Here is a 17,476-nt window from a genome sequence, read left to right on the forward strand (position 1 = left end):
TACTGTATTCCTTGCATCCGACTAGCCTAAAAATTTATTTTGGGATGGACGACAGGCCGGTCAAATCCATAATTTAAAAAAAAGAAAAAGAAATTGACCTGACAAGGTCCTCTCCATTGATTAAGGAGAGTTTACAGAGGTGCTTGCACCGAGGAGTAACTTTGAATCAGTAGAAACCAAAAGATTAGGGACTTAATTAACCTGCACATCTTCCATGCTAGAGTTGGCAAATGCCCACCAATGAAAATAAAGTAGAGCAAGACGAAAGCTCTAGCAAGAAAAGTTGATCTATTTAACTTAAATCTTCTTGTTTGTCGAGTGGCACCCAATTAATAATAATTTCACCCCGCACACATGATAACACATCATGGCCTTTTTGACCAGAAGATGTGGAAATAAGTGCCATCGCCATTTTTAATTTAAAGAAAGAAATGCACTTTGAAATGAAAAAATAAATAAATATTACGTAGTTATTATTCATGTTGATTAAGCGTATTTGCATAATGATCGCATCAGCCCCACTTTAATGATTTAGATGGACTTGTATATTGCACAATGGATTAGCATTTTGAAAATTACATTCACAACGAAATCCGTTTGATAATGTGTATTGTGGAGGTTATTAATATAAATATAGCCAAAAAAATGGGTCTACCATGTAGAGGAGAAGGACCAATGATTTATGGTAATGATTAGCAGATCAAGAATGTGAATAAGGAGATCAAGGATGTCAAGAATGCTCATTATTTCACTTTTGAAAGGAAATATAAATTGTTAGTGTTCTTCTTTTGCACACTCAAAAAACTTCACCAGTTGATTCTCCATCTATTTTTGAACAGTTCCTTTTTTTCAATTTTAGCTCTAGCACCTAATATGAAAATAGCACCTATTTTTTCAGTGTTATCAAACGGGCCCTTATAAACACTTATTTATTGTTCAATTTAGCCAAAAAAATGGGTCTATAATCTACGGAGAGGAGAAGGACCAATGATTTATGGTAATGATTAGCATATCAAGAATGTGAATAAGGAGATCAAGAATGTCAAGAATGCTCATTATTTCACTTTTGAAAGGAAATAAAAATTCGTTAGTGTTCTTCTTTATTCACCGGTTGATTCTCCATCTATTTTTGAACAGTTCCTTTTTTTCATTTTTAGCTCTAGCACCTAATATGAAAATAGCACCTATTTTTCAGTGTTATCAAATAGACCCTTTTAGATACTTATTTATAGTTCACAACTTCTCAATTTGTTCGAATGGGCTTTCCAAAATAACAATAGAAAATCTTTAAAGATTAAATTTAAATTAGCTCAACAACGGAACCACACATATATGTAGATTGCCACCATCTCTGTATCGGATAAGACTCCATTGATATGATACAAAATTCGACAACGGAACCACACATATATGAGCGTGGCTCTAAAGTTACTCTAAGCAATCAACGTGATTTGAATACAAAATTCAACACATTCGAATCAAAGGCTTGACTGCTTGGCCAATTTCTCGGAGGTAGGGTCTTTAATGATCAATTGATCAATTGGTTAAGTTCACGAGTATCCCTGCGAACTCGTTAGACATAATTTCTAAAGAAAAGATGTTCTAATTCCAAAAAAGTGTTGATTATGCATAGATGTGAGCGGTTCGAGATTCTAGATGGAATCTAGAATTTGAAATCCAAAATTTATCCATTGTAATAGGTTCCTTATTTTTAAGAATTTGAAATCTATTTTGTCACAAATTCTAAGGTTGGTTCAAGATAGGTTACAAGGTCTATTAGATTCCATCTATATTATTAATTAAATAATTATAGTGAATTATCACATTTAATAACTACCACATGCTATTACAATTCACTGACTATAATTTATATTTAGACACGGGAAAAAAATATAAAATTGATAAAGTAAAAGTTTCAGCCATAAAATGTAGGCTCAAACTAATGGTTCCCGATTATATATTCATCATTGAACACTTTAAAATATCGTAAGGTCGTGCGAAGATATTAAAAAAAAAAAAAACACAAAAACTTGTTCCAAGTTTTAAGTTACAAGTTTCATTTGGAATTTATCCATTGAAATAAGTTTCTTAATTTTTGGAATCTACCCTGTATATATTGGAATATGGAGCCAGACCGATTCGATTCCCGGGTTTTATGCTCTACCTTGAAATCTTAGTCATTCCTAATTACAAATAATATGAGACAAACCACGCATCAAAAGTTCTTAATCAATACCACCCGCTAGGGTGGCTCTGCTGGCACGGAACTCCCTCTCCCGAAAGAGATGTCGAGCGTTCGACTCCCCTGGGCTCCCGAAGGTTGAGCGATGCGGGGAGGCGGTAGAGGCATTTAGGTGACTTACCCGGTGCGCGCGTGTGGTGTGGAAGACGTGTGCACTCGGGTTTCTTCTCCGCCGCGGGCAGTTTGTGCTTGGGGTTCCTGGGTATGAAAAAAAAAAAAAAAGTTCTTAATCAATCATGCACAACACTTGGACAAGACGGTTTTCGACCCGCACATTTCCTTACCGAGCACGAACAAAAGGTTGCCCCATGGCATGGACCCAACCATCGTCTTGCGTCTTGCTCTCTCCCTCATCATCATCATCATTCCAGTTGATTGGCCTCTTCTCCAGCCTGTTAAACCAAGGCAGTTGGGCCCAAAGCCGAGGGAACTGTTCATCAGACAGAGAACAAGAGGCAGTCAGACAAGATCTCATCCCTAACAATCTCACATTAAAAAAAAAAACCAAAGTGAAACTCACTCAGTTTCCCAACTACTACCACTTCACACCCTTTGTGGAAACCGCAGATCCAAGCCACAGCAACGATCAAAACCGAAAGGCAGATTTTCTCTCTCTCTCGATTTCTCTATGGAAATATTATTATTGTATCTTGATCCGATCGACACGGTCCCTTCTCCTTTTCTTTTCCTTTTCTTTTACTGTGACTGTTAACTTTTGCTTGATTTTCAAATTATTTTGTTTCTTGGGTTCTCGTTTCGGACAGCAAGTGTGCCCCACCCCGACCGTCCCGGCAAGAACAAAAAGCAGCCTTTCCCCTTCTTCCCTTCTTCCCTTCTTCTGCAGCATTCCCTCCCCCTACCACCACCTCCACCACCGTTTTTCAATCAATCCCATTTACTTCAATGAGCACCGCGGTGCTGCTGCACATCCGCACGCACGCTCAAGAACCCGGTTTTCCCAAACCCACCGCCCTCAAGAAGGAGCCAAGAACATCGACATCCAACCTCGGACCTGGTTCTGTTCGTAGAGAGTGAGCGTGCGTGCGTGTGAGAAAGTGATGATGGGTCAAGAAAGCAAAAGCTCGTACAGCACTCTGATGGGTCATCTCCGTTCTCTCTCTTCTCCTCCTCCTCCTCCTCTTGCTGTCGCAGCCTCACCGTCTCTGCATTTCTCTCTCTAAGCAAGCAAGAGAGAGAGAGTGAGACACAGAGAGAGAGAGAGAGAGAGAGGGAGAAAGAGAGAGAATTTGAGGGGTTACTGGAAGCTCGGGAGCTTGGGGGTTGGTGGGTGTTGAGTGGTTGTGGTCGTGGTGGTGTTCTTTTTTTGTTCGGATGGGTTGCGCGGCGTCCAAGATCGACAACGAGGATGTCGTGCGGCGCTGCAAGGAGCGCCGCCGCCTCATGAAGGAGGCCGTCTACGCCCGCCACCACCTCGCCGGCGCCCACGCCGACTACTGCCGCTCCCTCCGCCTCACCGGCTCCGCGCTCTCCAACTTCGCCGCCAACGAGCCCCTCTCCGTCTCCGACCAGACCCCCGCCGTCTTCGTCCTCCCCCGCCGCCGCTCCTCCTCCTTCTCCGCCGCGGCCCCGGCCCCGGTCCCCGCCCCGCCCTCGCACCGCCGGGCCCCGTCCGCCTCCCCCTCCGTCCCCGAGCCGCGGGCCCCGCCGCAGCAGCCCCCCTCCTCCGCCGCGGTCCCCGAGCATCGTCGGCTCCAAGGTCCCTCACATCCTCTCCGCCTCCGCCGCCAAGCGGGATCCTCCCCCGCGCGTCGTCGGCGGCGGCGGCGGCGGCTCCCACCACAACCAACGGCGGCGCAACAGCAAGCCCGTGAAGCTCCCCCACATCCTCTCCGAGTCGAGCCCGAATTCCTCCCCGCGGAGCCTCAAATCCGACTTCACCTCCAGCTTCTTCCCGACCGCCTATCCCGACTCCGCCTACGCAAGCACGCCGTCGCAGGCCTCCTCCGTCTGGAACTGGGAGAATTTCTACCCTCCTTCGCCTCCCGACTCCGACTTCTTCGACCAACGCGCTCGGACCCATAACCAGCGGCAACCGCAGCTCGAGAACGATGGAGGAGAAGGGGACGAGGACGCGTCGGCGTCGGAGTACGACTTCTTCCGCCGCGACGCCCCGAGCAAACTCCGGGACGGCGACGCGGGGTCTAAACCATACGATTTCAAGCGGGCCGCAGCCAGCGTCAACGGCGGCGTGGAGACCGAGAGGGAGGAGGTGCAGTGCAGCGACTGGGGGGACCACTACAGCACCACCAGCTCGTCCGAAGACGAGGAGGAAGGCCATGACGACGACTACGACGATGGAGCGTCCAGATCCGAGATCGGGACGCGGTCGAACTTCGGGGGATCGATGCGGAGCGGCGTCGTCGACGCGGAGCCCATGATGGTTCCGCCGCCCGCGGCGAGTTTCGGCAAGTTTGATGATAAGTCGGAAGACATGAGCTACGGGGACCACGAGATGGTGGAGGAGGAGAATAAGATGGTGGTGAGGCACAAGGATTTGAAGGAGATCGTGGATGCGATCAAGGAGAATTTCGATATGGCAGCTTCCGCCGGCGATCAGGTGTCGGTGATGCTTGAAATCGGGCGTGCCCAGCTCGATCGCAGCTTCAAGCAGCTCAAAAGTGAGCTTCTTTTTTCTTCTCTTTTTTTCATCCGTCTTGAAGAAATTCGAGTTGTTCTGTTTGGATTAGATTCAAAATCAGAACTGGGTTTAGTTAGTGTTCTTGAATTAATTAGATTAGATTCCAGATTGAGGATCCGGGTTGATTCGATCCAGGTAGATTCGATCATGTTCTCATTGTCATTGATTGAAATTCTATCCGTCTCTTCTTGTTGTTGTTGTTGGTTGCAGAGACTGTATATCACTCGACGAGTGTGCTGAGCACATTGAGCTCGAGCTGGTCATCAAAGCCGCCATTGGCAGTGAAGTACCAGCTCAACCCCGGCTCACTCACTGAATCAGATGATTCAAAGAGCCTCTGCTCCACTCTGGACAAGCTCTTGGCTTGGGAGAAGAAGCTCTATGAGGAAGTGAAGGTGCCCTCTAACTTTGTTGTTGTTTCTCTCTCTCTCTCTCTCTCTCTCTCTCTCTTACTGCTATGTAGTCTGTTAGCTTTGTTCGATTCTAATCGAGTAATGCTAGGCATGCTACTCTAGTTTTGATGGGATGTTACCGATGGGTATTTGAGTAAGCGGAATACGACCAACTTTGATAATAGACCGACACTTCCGTTTAAAACTTAGATTTACTGTTGTTCTCGGCATGCTTGCTGGTAACTCTAATTGTCTGTCCTTAAAAGATCTTTAGAGGAAAAGGGTGGCCCAGAATGACTTGGATTCCCACCAATGCCAATTGCGTTAGTCCACAGCAGTAGTTTGGAATTGTCCTAAGTACCCTCCTGGCTTTGTTGTTATTCTCTTGCACATTCTCTTGAGAGTTGGTCTTTCTCGAGAAAGTGGAGGATGAAAGCTTTGACTTTTTTGTGCATAGAGAGCTTTGCTTTTTCACAATCTTTTGTGGTTCCACTAATATGACCAAAATGCCCTGGGGCCTTTGGCCAACGCTGCTTGGATGAATGACCCACCTCTGGTTGGCACTTGCTCCTGGGGGATTGGGATAAGAATACGCTTGTGGAGGGGCCTGCCTAATCTTATCACTTTTGGGTTCTTTTGTTGGGGGAAGGCACTCCTTGTTTCTTTCCTCCTCTGCATCTAAATCCTTTTGTCATTGTTGAGTTTGAATCCTTTGGGATAGAATGTAAAAGATTTTTACTGGCATCAAATTCTTGCAATGGCGATGTAGTTTGGCATCGTATCATGAATATAGTGGAGATAAGAATGATTCGCTGGCTGCAATGGACGTCTGAAGAGTGGTAGTGTTGGAAATGAGGAAATCGAGGAAAAGTTGGTGTGGTCCCAATTGTTAAACAGATGGAAAACTCTGGATTTGTGAAACAATGGTCTTTGGACACTCAGGTGAGAAGATGCGATCTCATAATGAAGATGCGTGTCGAAAGAAGTAGAGAAAATTCTGAGAAGGTGTGGGTAAGACTGTTGTGAAGGATTTGAGCTTCTGGATCTGACTAATATTTAATGGGTTACCCAAGTGCAGTAGTGTAAGTCTGTACGAGGATCTGTGTAGTCGACCCCACTCAGGAGAATAAAATTCGGTTATTGGTGTTTCCTTTGTTGTATCTAATGCTTTTTTCAAGAATTTACCACTCATTTTTGAAGTTTCAACTGACAAGTGATCGGAGAGGTGTTCAAAACTTTGTTTTATCTGTTTGCACTTGATTTTCTATTTATAGAATTAGGTACTACCCCATTCAGAATTCCAAAAAATGTAACTACCTCGTTTCCTTTATTTTTACACCTCAAATAACCAAGAACTAAAACAGAAGAAGAAAAAGATTTGCAAAATTATAAGCCTTGTCCTACAGTAATTAACTATGCCCTAGAATACTACATTTGTCGAAAAACGAGTGATCCATTACATCTGTGCTGTCAACTGTATTAATGACTGCATTACATTGTGAAAACACTGTTTTTTCCTCTGCTGAGTTCTAATGCCTTCTCCATATGTTTGGATGGATTTTCCTCTTTCACATGTTTTTTATACTACATGGAATTTTTTTTTTTGGTAAGATATACTACATGGAAATTTAATTGCTCGTTAAACACCTTTTATTGAAATAGGCTAGAGAAGGTGAGAAGATAGAGCATGAAAAGAAGTTGTCAGTACTTCAGAGCCAGGAAGGCAAGGGAGAAGATGAAACCAAGGTAGACAAGACCAAGGCCTCATTAAATAAGTTGCAAGCACTAATAGCTGTTACGTCGGAGGCTGTCTCTACAACTTCAAATGCAATTATTGGCCTCAGAGACAGTAGACTTGTCCCGCAGCTTGTTGAACTCTGCCATGGGTGAGTTATTTCCTCTTTTATTAACAGAGGAGGTTTAAACACTCGTTTTATTGACTTTTTAAATGTGGTTGGTCATGCATTTTCATATTTAACCCTTGACTGAGTGCTTAAAGTGCTGGAGTCTTCCTGGCTTCTCGTTGCACTGTGAGGTCATTATACTGTTGAATATCATAAACAGGTTTGGCCTATTGTTGACATAAAATTAATAGCTGTAATCAACTTTAGACAAATTTTGTTTTTGACTTTGAAGATGAATAGATTGTGCTCTTCTTACTGCATTTTTTCTTGTTAGATATGCAAAATAATGTGGGGAAGCATTACAGTTAATGGTGTAAATCTGCAGACTGGACTGGCTGTTTGCTTTTTGGAGTCATTATGAATGTGCTAGATTTGATCATCAGCATACTGACTTGGTAGGTGGGCTCATTATGAGTGTCTGGTTTCTCTTGCCACTTGCTGAAGCCATGTGGGTTTCATCCTGCAGTACAGTTCAATCAGTAGACCATAAATTCACAATATGTCCCCGATTCTGCATCTAAAAAGTAGTTTTATTTATTTATCAACACTGGCATTTTACTTTTTGTGACTCAGGATTTCTTCTGGTTGTTAGAGCAAAATACATGGATTGTACATAACCCACAATCATGTCTTTACAGAGTGAAGCGCTTATATATTTGGACATAGTAAACACAATTTTCTGATCCAGTATATATACCCACGAGTCTCAAGATTTGAACGTGCTCCATCATGTCAGACAGAATGACACATACCGTTATGCATGAAGATGAGTCTTTACCTGGTAGAAACTAATACTGCTAGGTTTACTAAGACTAATCTACAAAGTTGGTATATTGAGAGATGTGATAGACTGTAATTGGATGTTGGATCCAGTCCGCTTGTTTTAATGCCCATTGGCAGTCTGAGACATTGCTTAATATACCAATTCTGCAAAGCATTATTAATATTCCTAGCATTGCTCATAGAAATTTGACTGTATGATTAAGAAATGGCTGCTCTGGGAGCCTCACTGCTTATAAAAAGCTTGGAAAATGTGTTCTCTTAGTCATATTGACCATGGAGTTTTCTTCCATTGGAGTGTGTCCTTGACTAGGTAAGGTGGTTGTTGGTTCATTCCTTGCATCAGCGAGTTTGTTTGGAATGGTAGTTTGGAGCAACCCAACCAGATTGTGTTATTTCCATTCTAAAGTTGAAAGTGTGCTTGATTGCCCGCTTGGCAAGTGTATTTTCTGGTTCCAGCTTTCAGCCAATTAACTCCTGCTAGAAATTTCTGTAATCGCATAATTTGTGTAACAAGTTTAATTTATTATACGAAAGAGGATCTGGACAATCAAAAAGGCGCCTGCTGAATAGTGCCAGTCCTCTATGGAAAGAGAAATGATAGTCAAGAATGAAATCACATCATGAAGTGCTGACTTATTTGAGCATAGAAAATGTCTCTTGTTAACTTCTGGAGTACTCTTTGCATATCTGGATTCTTTTTCACGCTGGGTAAATTGGTTGCAGAACAGAGGGTGCAAAACATGAAAAGCTAGTTGTTGTTTCAAATGTGGAAATGTTGTTTTGTAAACCTGACACGCGCCATGTAATTGACATACTGAAGCCTACATATTTTCAACTTATAGGTTGTTATGTGACCCTGTTCTCATCAGTGAAATTATGCTGTAGTCTTTCAAACTATATATCTGCAAACTTTAGAATTATTGACTTGACAGCAAAAGGTCTCTTTCTGGAGAGTATATGCTTAATATCCGACACTTGTTCACTGCGCTCATTGCAGGTTCATGTACATGTGGAGGTCAATGAATGAATACCATGAGATTCAGAACAACATTGTGCAGCAAGTCCGGGGCCTTGTGAACCGAGCAAACAAGGGTGAATCTACTTCTGAATTGCATCGGCAGGCAACTCGTGACCTCGAATCAGCTGTTTCTTCATGGCATTCCAGTTTCTGCCGCTTAATTAAGTTCCAGTGTGATTTCATCCGTTCCCTTCACGGCTGGTTCAAACTGACTCTCCTTCCTGTTGACAATGATAACAATGGGACCCAGGAACACTCTGATGCCTATGCCTTCTGCGATGAGTGGAAGCTTGCACTAGATCATGTCCCAGACACTGTTGCTTCTGGAGCTATCAAGAGCTTCGTTAACCTTGTTCATGTAATATCTTTAAAACAAAGTGAAGAATTGAAGGTGAAAAAGAGGACAGAGGCTGCATCAAGAGATCTTGAGAGGAAGGCTTCATCTGTTCGGAGCATAGAGAAGAAATACTACCATTCGTACTCTATGGTTGGTGTAGGGTTCCCTGATCCTGGGCCCGACAATGGCCAGGTGCTGGATGCTCGGGACCCACTGGCCGAGAAGAAACTTGAACTTGCAACCTGCCAAAGGAGGGTAGAGGAAGAAATGCTGAAACATTCCAAGGCAGTGGAAGTGACGAGGACAAGTACCTTGAACAATCTTCAAACGGGTCTGCCAGGAGTTTTCCAGGCATTAGCCAGTTTTTCATCCTTGTTCATGGAGGTCCTTGACACGGTATGTACCCGTTCTTATGCCATCAAATAGACATATGTATACACATTCTTTCGGTCCGGTATTTTTGTTGAAGTGGGAAAGATGAGAGCTGGGTAATTTTGGCGGTTGGCTCTCGCTATTTACATAGAGCTGTATTGCTAATTTGGGAAACTCGTTTATTTGTAAATATTGAATTTTGTGATGGCGTCATTCTTTTTTTGGATGGGTGGTGGACCGCGGGGGGATGCCCCTGTACAGGAAGTTGCTTGGTCCGTTATTGTCCTGCAGTTTTGCAATGGATAAAGAAGCATAATGCTTTTCTCTCCCTTGTTCTCTTGTGAGGTTGTTTCTAGTTCTACAGGCGCGTCATATCTCTACTGTAACATCAAAACTCGGAGTATCTGAAGTTCCATCCTTGTCCTGTTGGAAATTTCCTTGAATTATGCAATGACACTCTTGTACTTCTGTTCTTTCTACTGAAAGGGGCTCGCGAGCTCCTTTGCTTGAAATAATTGAGAATCTTTAAGAATGACCGTCATATCAGTGAGAGTCGGGTGATCATGTATGTGGTTGCGGTCACTGCTACAGTTGAATGAAGGAGATTAAAATCTGTCGGATTGAAATGTCGCTAGTTTGACATGAATATTAAACTAATCGCTGAAGTTAGTGATGTGTGATTGATGTTTAGTGGATTCAGCGAGTTTGACAACGTGTGTTTTAGGTGATGCACATGGAATCCTCTGTGAAAACTTGATTAGAAATGCATTGACGAACGCATTCGAGATAGGTAAATCCATGGATGATGGTGACTGTGTGTGCAAGGAGTCCAACGAGGATAAAGACAGCAATCAAATTCACCCTCTTTGCAATTGATTTTTCAGTAATGTTTGCCCTCATAGACGCGCGAGTAGATGTGTTTAATTTGAGTAATTAGACTATCCAATAAATTTATTTCACACTACAACTAACATGTTTAGTAAGTTGTATCAGTATTAGTGGAAATTTAGGGTCTGTTTGGCAAAAATAATTTCCGTTCTCTAGAATACTATTTCTGTTCTTTTGTTTCGAGAAATAAAAAAAAGAATAGAAACGTGTTAAGTAAAATTTTGTTCACGAAAAAAAAATTATTTTTTTTGTTCTCAAGAATATATTTTGGAACAGAAACAAAAGTCTTTTTCTTAGGAACAATTTTTTTTTTCTTCTCCTCTTTTCTCTTCTTTTCTTTCCTTTCCTTCTTCCTTTGTGTGAGGTTGGGACTCGTGGTGGCTAGGCAAGCCGTTGGCGAGCTCGTTGGCCCCTCACCTTGGCTTGGTGAGGCTTACACGAGCTTGTCGGACCTCGCCCAGCTGTCGCCATGGCCAATGACCAGCCACAAAGGAAAGGAGGAAGAAGGAGAGAAGAAAAAAAAAGGAAAAATATAATAAAAATATTAAGAAATTAAGAGAAACAATAAAATAATATAATTTTACCAAACGCATTTTATTTCGAAAATAGAAATTTTGTGCGGTTCTTAAACGCGTTCTGCGTTCTGAGAACAAAAATAGAAAAAAAAATCCTTTCTAATTAAAAATTATTCTTGGAACATAATTGTTATTAAACGTGCTCTTACTGGTTTAGGAATTCTTCTTACTGGTTAACAACTACGGCGAAGGGTGCAGAGAGCTTGCGATAGGGATGAATTTTCTGCCGTGACGCCTATGAAGATTGAGCTTGAGAAAATTTCTATGGAAAACGCATTTTCGACTCGGGGCGTCTTAAGATCGCATCGTGCCAGTGACACAGCCACCAACGTCGGCTGTTGACGTGGCGTGTATTTTTAACTCACATCCAATTATACTTTAACAAGCGCCCAATGACGTGGAATTGGTTAAACACGTTCGGCGATGGAAGTTTGGTTGGAGTTGCAGCACCTCCCCTTCGCTGCAGCCACCGGTGGAATCGTCGGTGCTGCATCCTGCGCTTCTAAGCTGAGCCGCCCCTACTCGCATCGACGGCGGTTGTGGACAAGAGGCGTGATGCCGGCGAAGGCGATGACGGCCATGAAGGGGCGATGCGGGCCTGAGGTGTTCTGCTCAAGCCACCGTCCATGGCCAATCAAAGGCAAAGAGTATGGCTTTTTCCGGCAGATCTGTGGCCTGGCAAAGAACATGGCTAGTTCCATGTTGGCCTTTGGTAACCTCGCTCGTCAATTTATTTGCTTTTTTCAGTTGCGATGGGTCACTTTAAAATCAAAATAAGAAGTAAACTGGGCTTACTTCCCATGAAGGTGATTTGTGCTGGTCTCCTCATCAGATCAATGTGATTTGAGTGCAGGTCGTGATCTACAGGGTAACCAAGGTGGCCAGCAACGCTAGCACTTCTGTTTCCGCAGCAGAGGACGCCTGGATGAGTTTAGTTAAACCATCGTACACCTAATGAAACGGAAGTACGAAGGTTTTTGATGAAACGTCTTGTTGAAACTGTTTTTTCTTGCCTGCATGCATTTTACTGCCTGCATGTATCTCCCATATGTGGATACACCTATCAAAATGGGTCCATGACCTATCAACCATATATATATATATATGGTTGATTATATTCAGCAAATGGATTGTTAATGGATTTAGACCAAATTCTATGAGTCATAAATAAGTTTAATATGGGTGTTAAATAGATTCACAATTTATTTAGACCGAAATACCTTTATGGTTCTTCTTCACTCTCTTTTAATCTCGGCCTGCCCACTCAATGCTTTCACCTTAGTTGTGTGAATTTTCTTAAATTAAGTTAAATATGGAAGTATTATAGTAATATTGACTGGGTCGAGTATGGATTGCGTATGTATTGGGTTAGGTATGAAGCTGTTTTCTATTACATGGAAATGGATCAAAATGGGTTTAATTAATTAATTCAAGTCGAACTATTCTCAAACCAACCCAACCCGACCCACCAATTTGAGAGGCTTATGGGTGGACCACGGAGATGGCTGAGTTTTACAATGCAACGTTATATCATACCTCATCAATCAACAGCCAATGGATGACATTGATTGAAAAAAAAAAAAAGTGAACTTGTGAAAAAATTTCAATCGTTGGATGACAATAATGTATGGTAGTAATTCTATTGTAAAATTTCTAGTGAGCAAGGCGATTTTATTGGATGAAGTCAGAGGGTAGACGGGTGCATTCGGTTGGGTGTTGCTTGGAAAGGATAAGGGTTTCGTTTATTTTGCAGAGAAATAAATAAATAATTTTTTTTTTCTTAAACATGATTGTTTTTATCACTTAAACATGATTTAAACATGATTTAAACATGATTGTTTTTATAACTAGTCAATAAAAAATGTTTACATTATCAATAATAATTTGGCTAATTGTATTCATAGACGATGAAAATATTTATTGTCAATTTATTTTTATAAGTGATATAAGCGATCGTTTTTAAGAAAAATATTTTTTAAATCAATTTATTTTCCATAAAACAAAAAGAATCTAAATAACCTTTTGATTCCAGGTTATACCCATAATCCTGCTTCTAACAGGGGCGAAATATCAACCATTTCATGATTTCGACCCGACCCCAAACTATTTTGAAAATTTTCATTCATATATCCACCGCAGGATTTCAGGCCCATTTTCCTGGATGGCACAGTTTCGTGCTTGTTTAGGCCAATCTCTTCTTCCGGAGATTTGCATATTCGTATATATAGTTGGAGAGACTTTTACGGACCTTGAAGTACAATATTTGAATGGATGGGGAAGTCATGCTTCTGGAGTACCTGAAAATTCTTTCAGAGGTATGGGTTTAAGCAGATTTACAAAGATCATCTTATGAGATTCACCTGTTTCCAAGCTTAGATTTGAGTCGAACTGTGTCGATGTGCAAGCCACTCGTTTATGGGCCTTCATGCGATGAATTTTCACAAATCGGGAATGGCTTCTTCGGTCAAAACACGGATCCAATCGGAAAAGGAATGTATGTACAAAGAGCAATATAACTTGTTTGATGACGACACTGAATGATTTTCTTGGGTGAAGCATTGGAACAGTCAATTCTTTAGTCTCTTCTTGGCCAGGATTTGGGAACAAATCATGCGAAATCATGTGCAATTGGGATGGTCGGGGATGAGAATGGCAAGAAATCTGGTAGTAGCAGAACTGTTGGGTATTTATTTAAAACATAAAAATCGACTGGTTTTCTTCAAACTCTTCGAATTAACTTGGTTGTTTACTTAGTAATCAGTTAAAAGCAATCACAATAAAAGAAAAATAGAGGAAAATGGGGGTGGAAAATATCGAAAATTTTAAAATTTCCCTCTTGTTCATTCTCACAGAAATTATATCGCCTCCATTTTTCCCTCACTTCTCAAACTCGGCATTCTGTTGTAGCCACTTGCGGGAATTGTTGCTTTTTCTACGAACCAAAATCGAAAAGATTGTTTTTGATGTCCATACAAGAAATAAATAAATTGGGGAAAAAGGTGAGGTATAACAATTACGTTTTATTAGTTGATAAGAGAAATCAAGCAAAATCAATCGAATGCGGAATCATGCTAAAAAAGAAGGTTAAAGCATTCCAATTCTTACTTGTTTCATAAAAAAAATAAAATTCGAAGAATATCTTCCTTAAAAAATATTATTATTTATGTCTCTTAAAAAATGAATTAATAGAAAATATTTTCATTATTAAAAACAATCGAATCCTATGCATGTTCATTTATTATGGAAATATATTTTTAATTCATCTTTGTAAATAACGCAAGTGACCATTTTTAGATAAATGTTTTAGAAATTATTAATTTTTCACGAAAAAACACATCAAATAATTTCAGGGTGACACCTGCACCCATTTTAAGAGTAAAAGCCTTCGTTCGACATACGTGAATATAGCTGCTTAGCTGTAATCATGTGGATTAATAGACAAAATGATTGGATAATTATCGAGTCACTTGAGATAGCATGTCGTATAAGGCGTGCCAAAAAAGAACATTTCAACTCTATTGAACATGTACAGCTAAGGAAATATGTGAAGCAAAGAAAGAGCGGCAGATGCAATTATGATGGTTGACAATTTGGTAATAATGAATGATTTTGGAAATATATATTTTAAATGTTGTTGTCATCAAAGCCAATAAGAACACACATGTTATACGTAAAAATTAGCAAAAAAAAAAAAGGGGATTATTCGAGTTATATTAGGTTAGGTTTTATTTACATTTAGCCATAAAGAAAGATTTCCCAAGTTATCTTATGTTATCCGTTATTTAAAGTTATATATAAGAATACGGAAAAGAGAAATTGGGGAATTTGCATATATTTAATTATTTAGAAAAGAGTACATAAAGAGTCTATTTATTGACTTTAGTGCAACGGGTGCACTTCGCTACATCCTGCTGCAAATCCAAATAAATTTATTCCCATCATTGTCTCTCAATAGTATTCACTTCGTGTGCACAAGTCTCATTTGAGGAAGTACTTAATCGAGTTCTTTCTATAATAGTTTATGTTTCACGTTAACCGCACTAACCTTGTCGTCTGGCTGAGCCTTTAGTAACCGCATAAAAAGCATGTTTTAGTGATGAAAGTCCATTTGGTAGTTATAAGAGAAGCTCTGGCTATAGTTTTGGTCGCCAGAACAAGCCTCAAACGACCGAACTAAAGTTATTCTTGGTCGCTAGAGCCTAGAGGTATGTCTAAAGTTCCCAATTTAAGCCCTAATTTCACTTTCTCCCTCTTTGTATTTCTTGCCCAAACTTTATCCGCCACAAACACCTCGGCCCCGCTTGCGCTCGTGGCTTGCCCCTCGGCCCTTTTCCGTCGTCACTGTTGTCAGCCTAAGTGAGCCCAGTCCGTTCCTTTCTGGCAGCTCTCTTATTGAGCAGCACACGACCAGACTGCGACCTTGCGCCGCCCACTGCAGGTGCAGTGACCCCGAGTTGCGTCGCCTCTCGTGGAAGCAACTACGTTGCCCCCGTGCATTGGCCTCTGCCTCGGCCATGGCCGAGTGGCCCCTAGTCTTGGCCATGGCCAGGATCTAACTCCTCTTTTGTTTGTTTGTTTGTTTGTGTGTTAACATTTTTGTATTTTTTTTTACAACAACTGTGTTTTATCCTTTTATTTTTAGGTTTCAGTGGTTCACTTTTGGTTGGTTAATTGCGCAACTTGGAGGCATGGTACGTTTTTCTCATTGATTCGTTGTTTTTATTTCATAATTGGTATATATCAAATGTATACATTTGCTCTAGCTAGCATACATCCAATGTTTACACTGCATTAGAGTTATGACAACTAAACCATTGCATGTTTGTAAAATCTTTATGTTTAAACCGTAGAATTCGATTTCGATAATAGTTTGCGAAACTTGTGTTGGCCATGTTTCTTCTTAAATAAAGATGACTGTACTGACTTTGCGTACTATTCTTGAATTGTCTTCGATGGACAAGTTAGGGAGCCAAAAAGTACCTTCGCCGTTGAGAAGCCATTTCTAGCTCGGAGAACTTAAGAGCAACACCATGCACGACTATATAAAACTTCTATGTTCTTGAATGGGATAGGACCACCACCACCACCCTCTAGGGACATAAACAGGTTAACTAGGACAAAATGTTGTAATTTTGTCGATGATTATACGCTCTTGCAGGCAAGGATAAGGATTGGATGTCACCACCCAGCGACCTTGCGCTGGTTCATGGAGACTGCACATGCACTATTTGGATTTCAATGGTGCTCGGCCTTGTCAAGGTCACAATTATTAAATGTAATTGTACCCAGTAATGTGTCGCACACTTTTCTCATGCCGCCCAAGATAAAACATGCACAACATGCACATCATGTCCTTGCCCTTTCTTCTATATTTACTATGCATAATTTGTGTGGACGTGCACGAAGATTATAAGCAAATGTCCATTCCATGTGGGGTTGTCATGAGCTTTTATAATTCTAGTGTTTACACGGTTTTCACATGTTATATGAAATGATGTTAACTATGCTCTTCAAATATAATAAATATATCTGTCATTAATTCCATAGATGAATTTTCATCTCATTCTAAACTAGACTTGAGTTGAAAATGTGATCTATATTTTAGTGGAAGCATGTAAGTTTTTGTTACCACCGAGACTGTAGCCCAGCACGATAGGACCTTACTTCCAACTAGTTTCCCTTCAAGTGGTCAGCTTTCCGAATTCTTAGGAGTCTTTGAATGGATTTTATGGTATCCCACGTTGAAGGGGGCTCATATCATATGTGACGAGTGTACTGTACCGATCTTAGGAGGACCTCTTCGAAGGCTAGTCCGTGGCTCTGTCATGCGTGGTCCAGTGGGATAAAGTGATGGCCAATTTGGTGGGCCCATGACTCACATTCTGTGATGGGACGGTGAAGGTTCTATGATAGTATCCAATGAGAAAATCAGGTTGATCGTTCGTTTTTACCGTTTGTTTTTCAACGGTGATTTCATACGTACGTGACAGTGGGCTTTCTCTTTATGGTAAGAGTCGCTAATGCTGGAAAAAGCTTCCACATGTGCAATCATGACCTGTGGAAGGAAAGTGTGTGTAAAGTGTGGTCATGTGGAAGGGTACCGTGGATGGGACATAGGGTTTATATCCTTAGCTTACCACATATATCTCATTTCGGTCCACTTTCTTGAGTCACCGTCCAAAGGCGTTTTCCACATTTCATTTCTTTTCCCCTCCTCTGACCGCGGATTGGCTGAAAGGCAAACTCCCACTTTTTCCTTGGTACATCGCAAGTTGGGAAGAAACAAAGTAAGGGTCACATAAACCG

General features: G+C 41.2%; 1 protein-coding gene across 1 annotated transcript; it reads left to right on the plus strand.

The window, feature by feature from the left end:
• The first annotated feature begins 3,088 nt into the window (after positions 1-3,088).
• LOC104441367 (nitrate regulatory gene2 protein) lies at positions 3,089-10,175 on the plus strand. Its single transcript, XM_010054496.3, is given in 5 exon segments — positions 3,089-3,796; positions 3,798-4,881; positions 5,112-5,296; positions 6,956-7,179; positions 8,978-10,175. Coding segments are annotated over 5 exon segments (2,499 nt in total). The 5' UTR covers positions 3,089-3,574; the 3' UTR covers positions 9,762-10,175.
• Positions 10,176-17,476: the final 7,301 nt, after the last annotated feature.

Source organism: Eucalyptus grandis, chromosome 5 (assembly GCF_016545825.1).
Source record: "Eucalyptus grandis isolate ANBG69807.140 chromosome 5, ASM1654582v1, whole genome shotgun sequence".
NCBI lineage: Eukaryota > Viridiplantae > Streptophyta > Magnoliopsida > Myrtales > Myrtaceae > Eucalyptus > Eucalyptus grandis.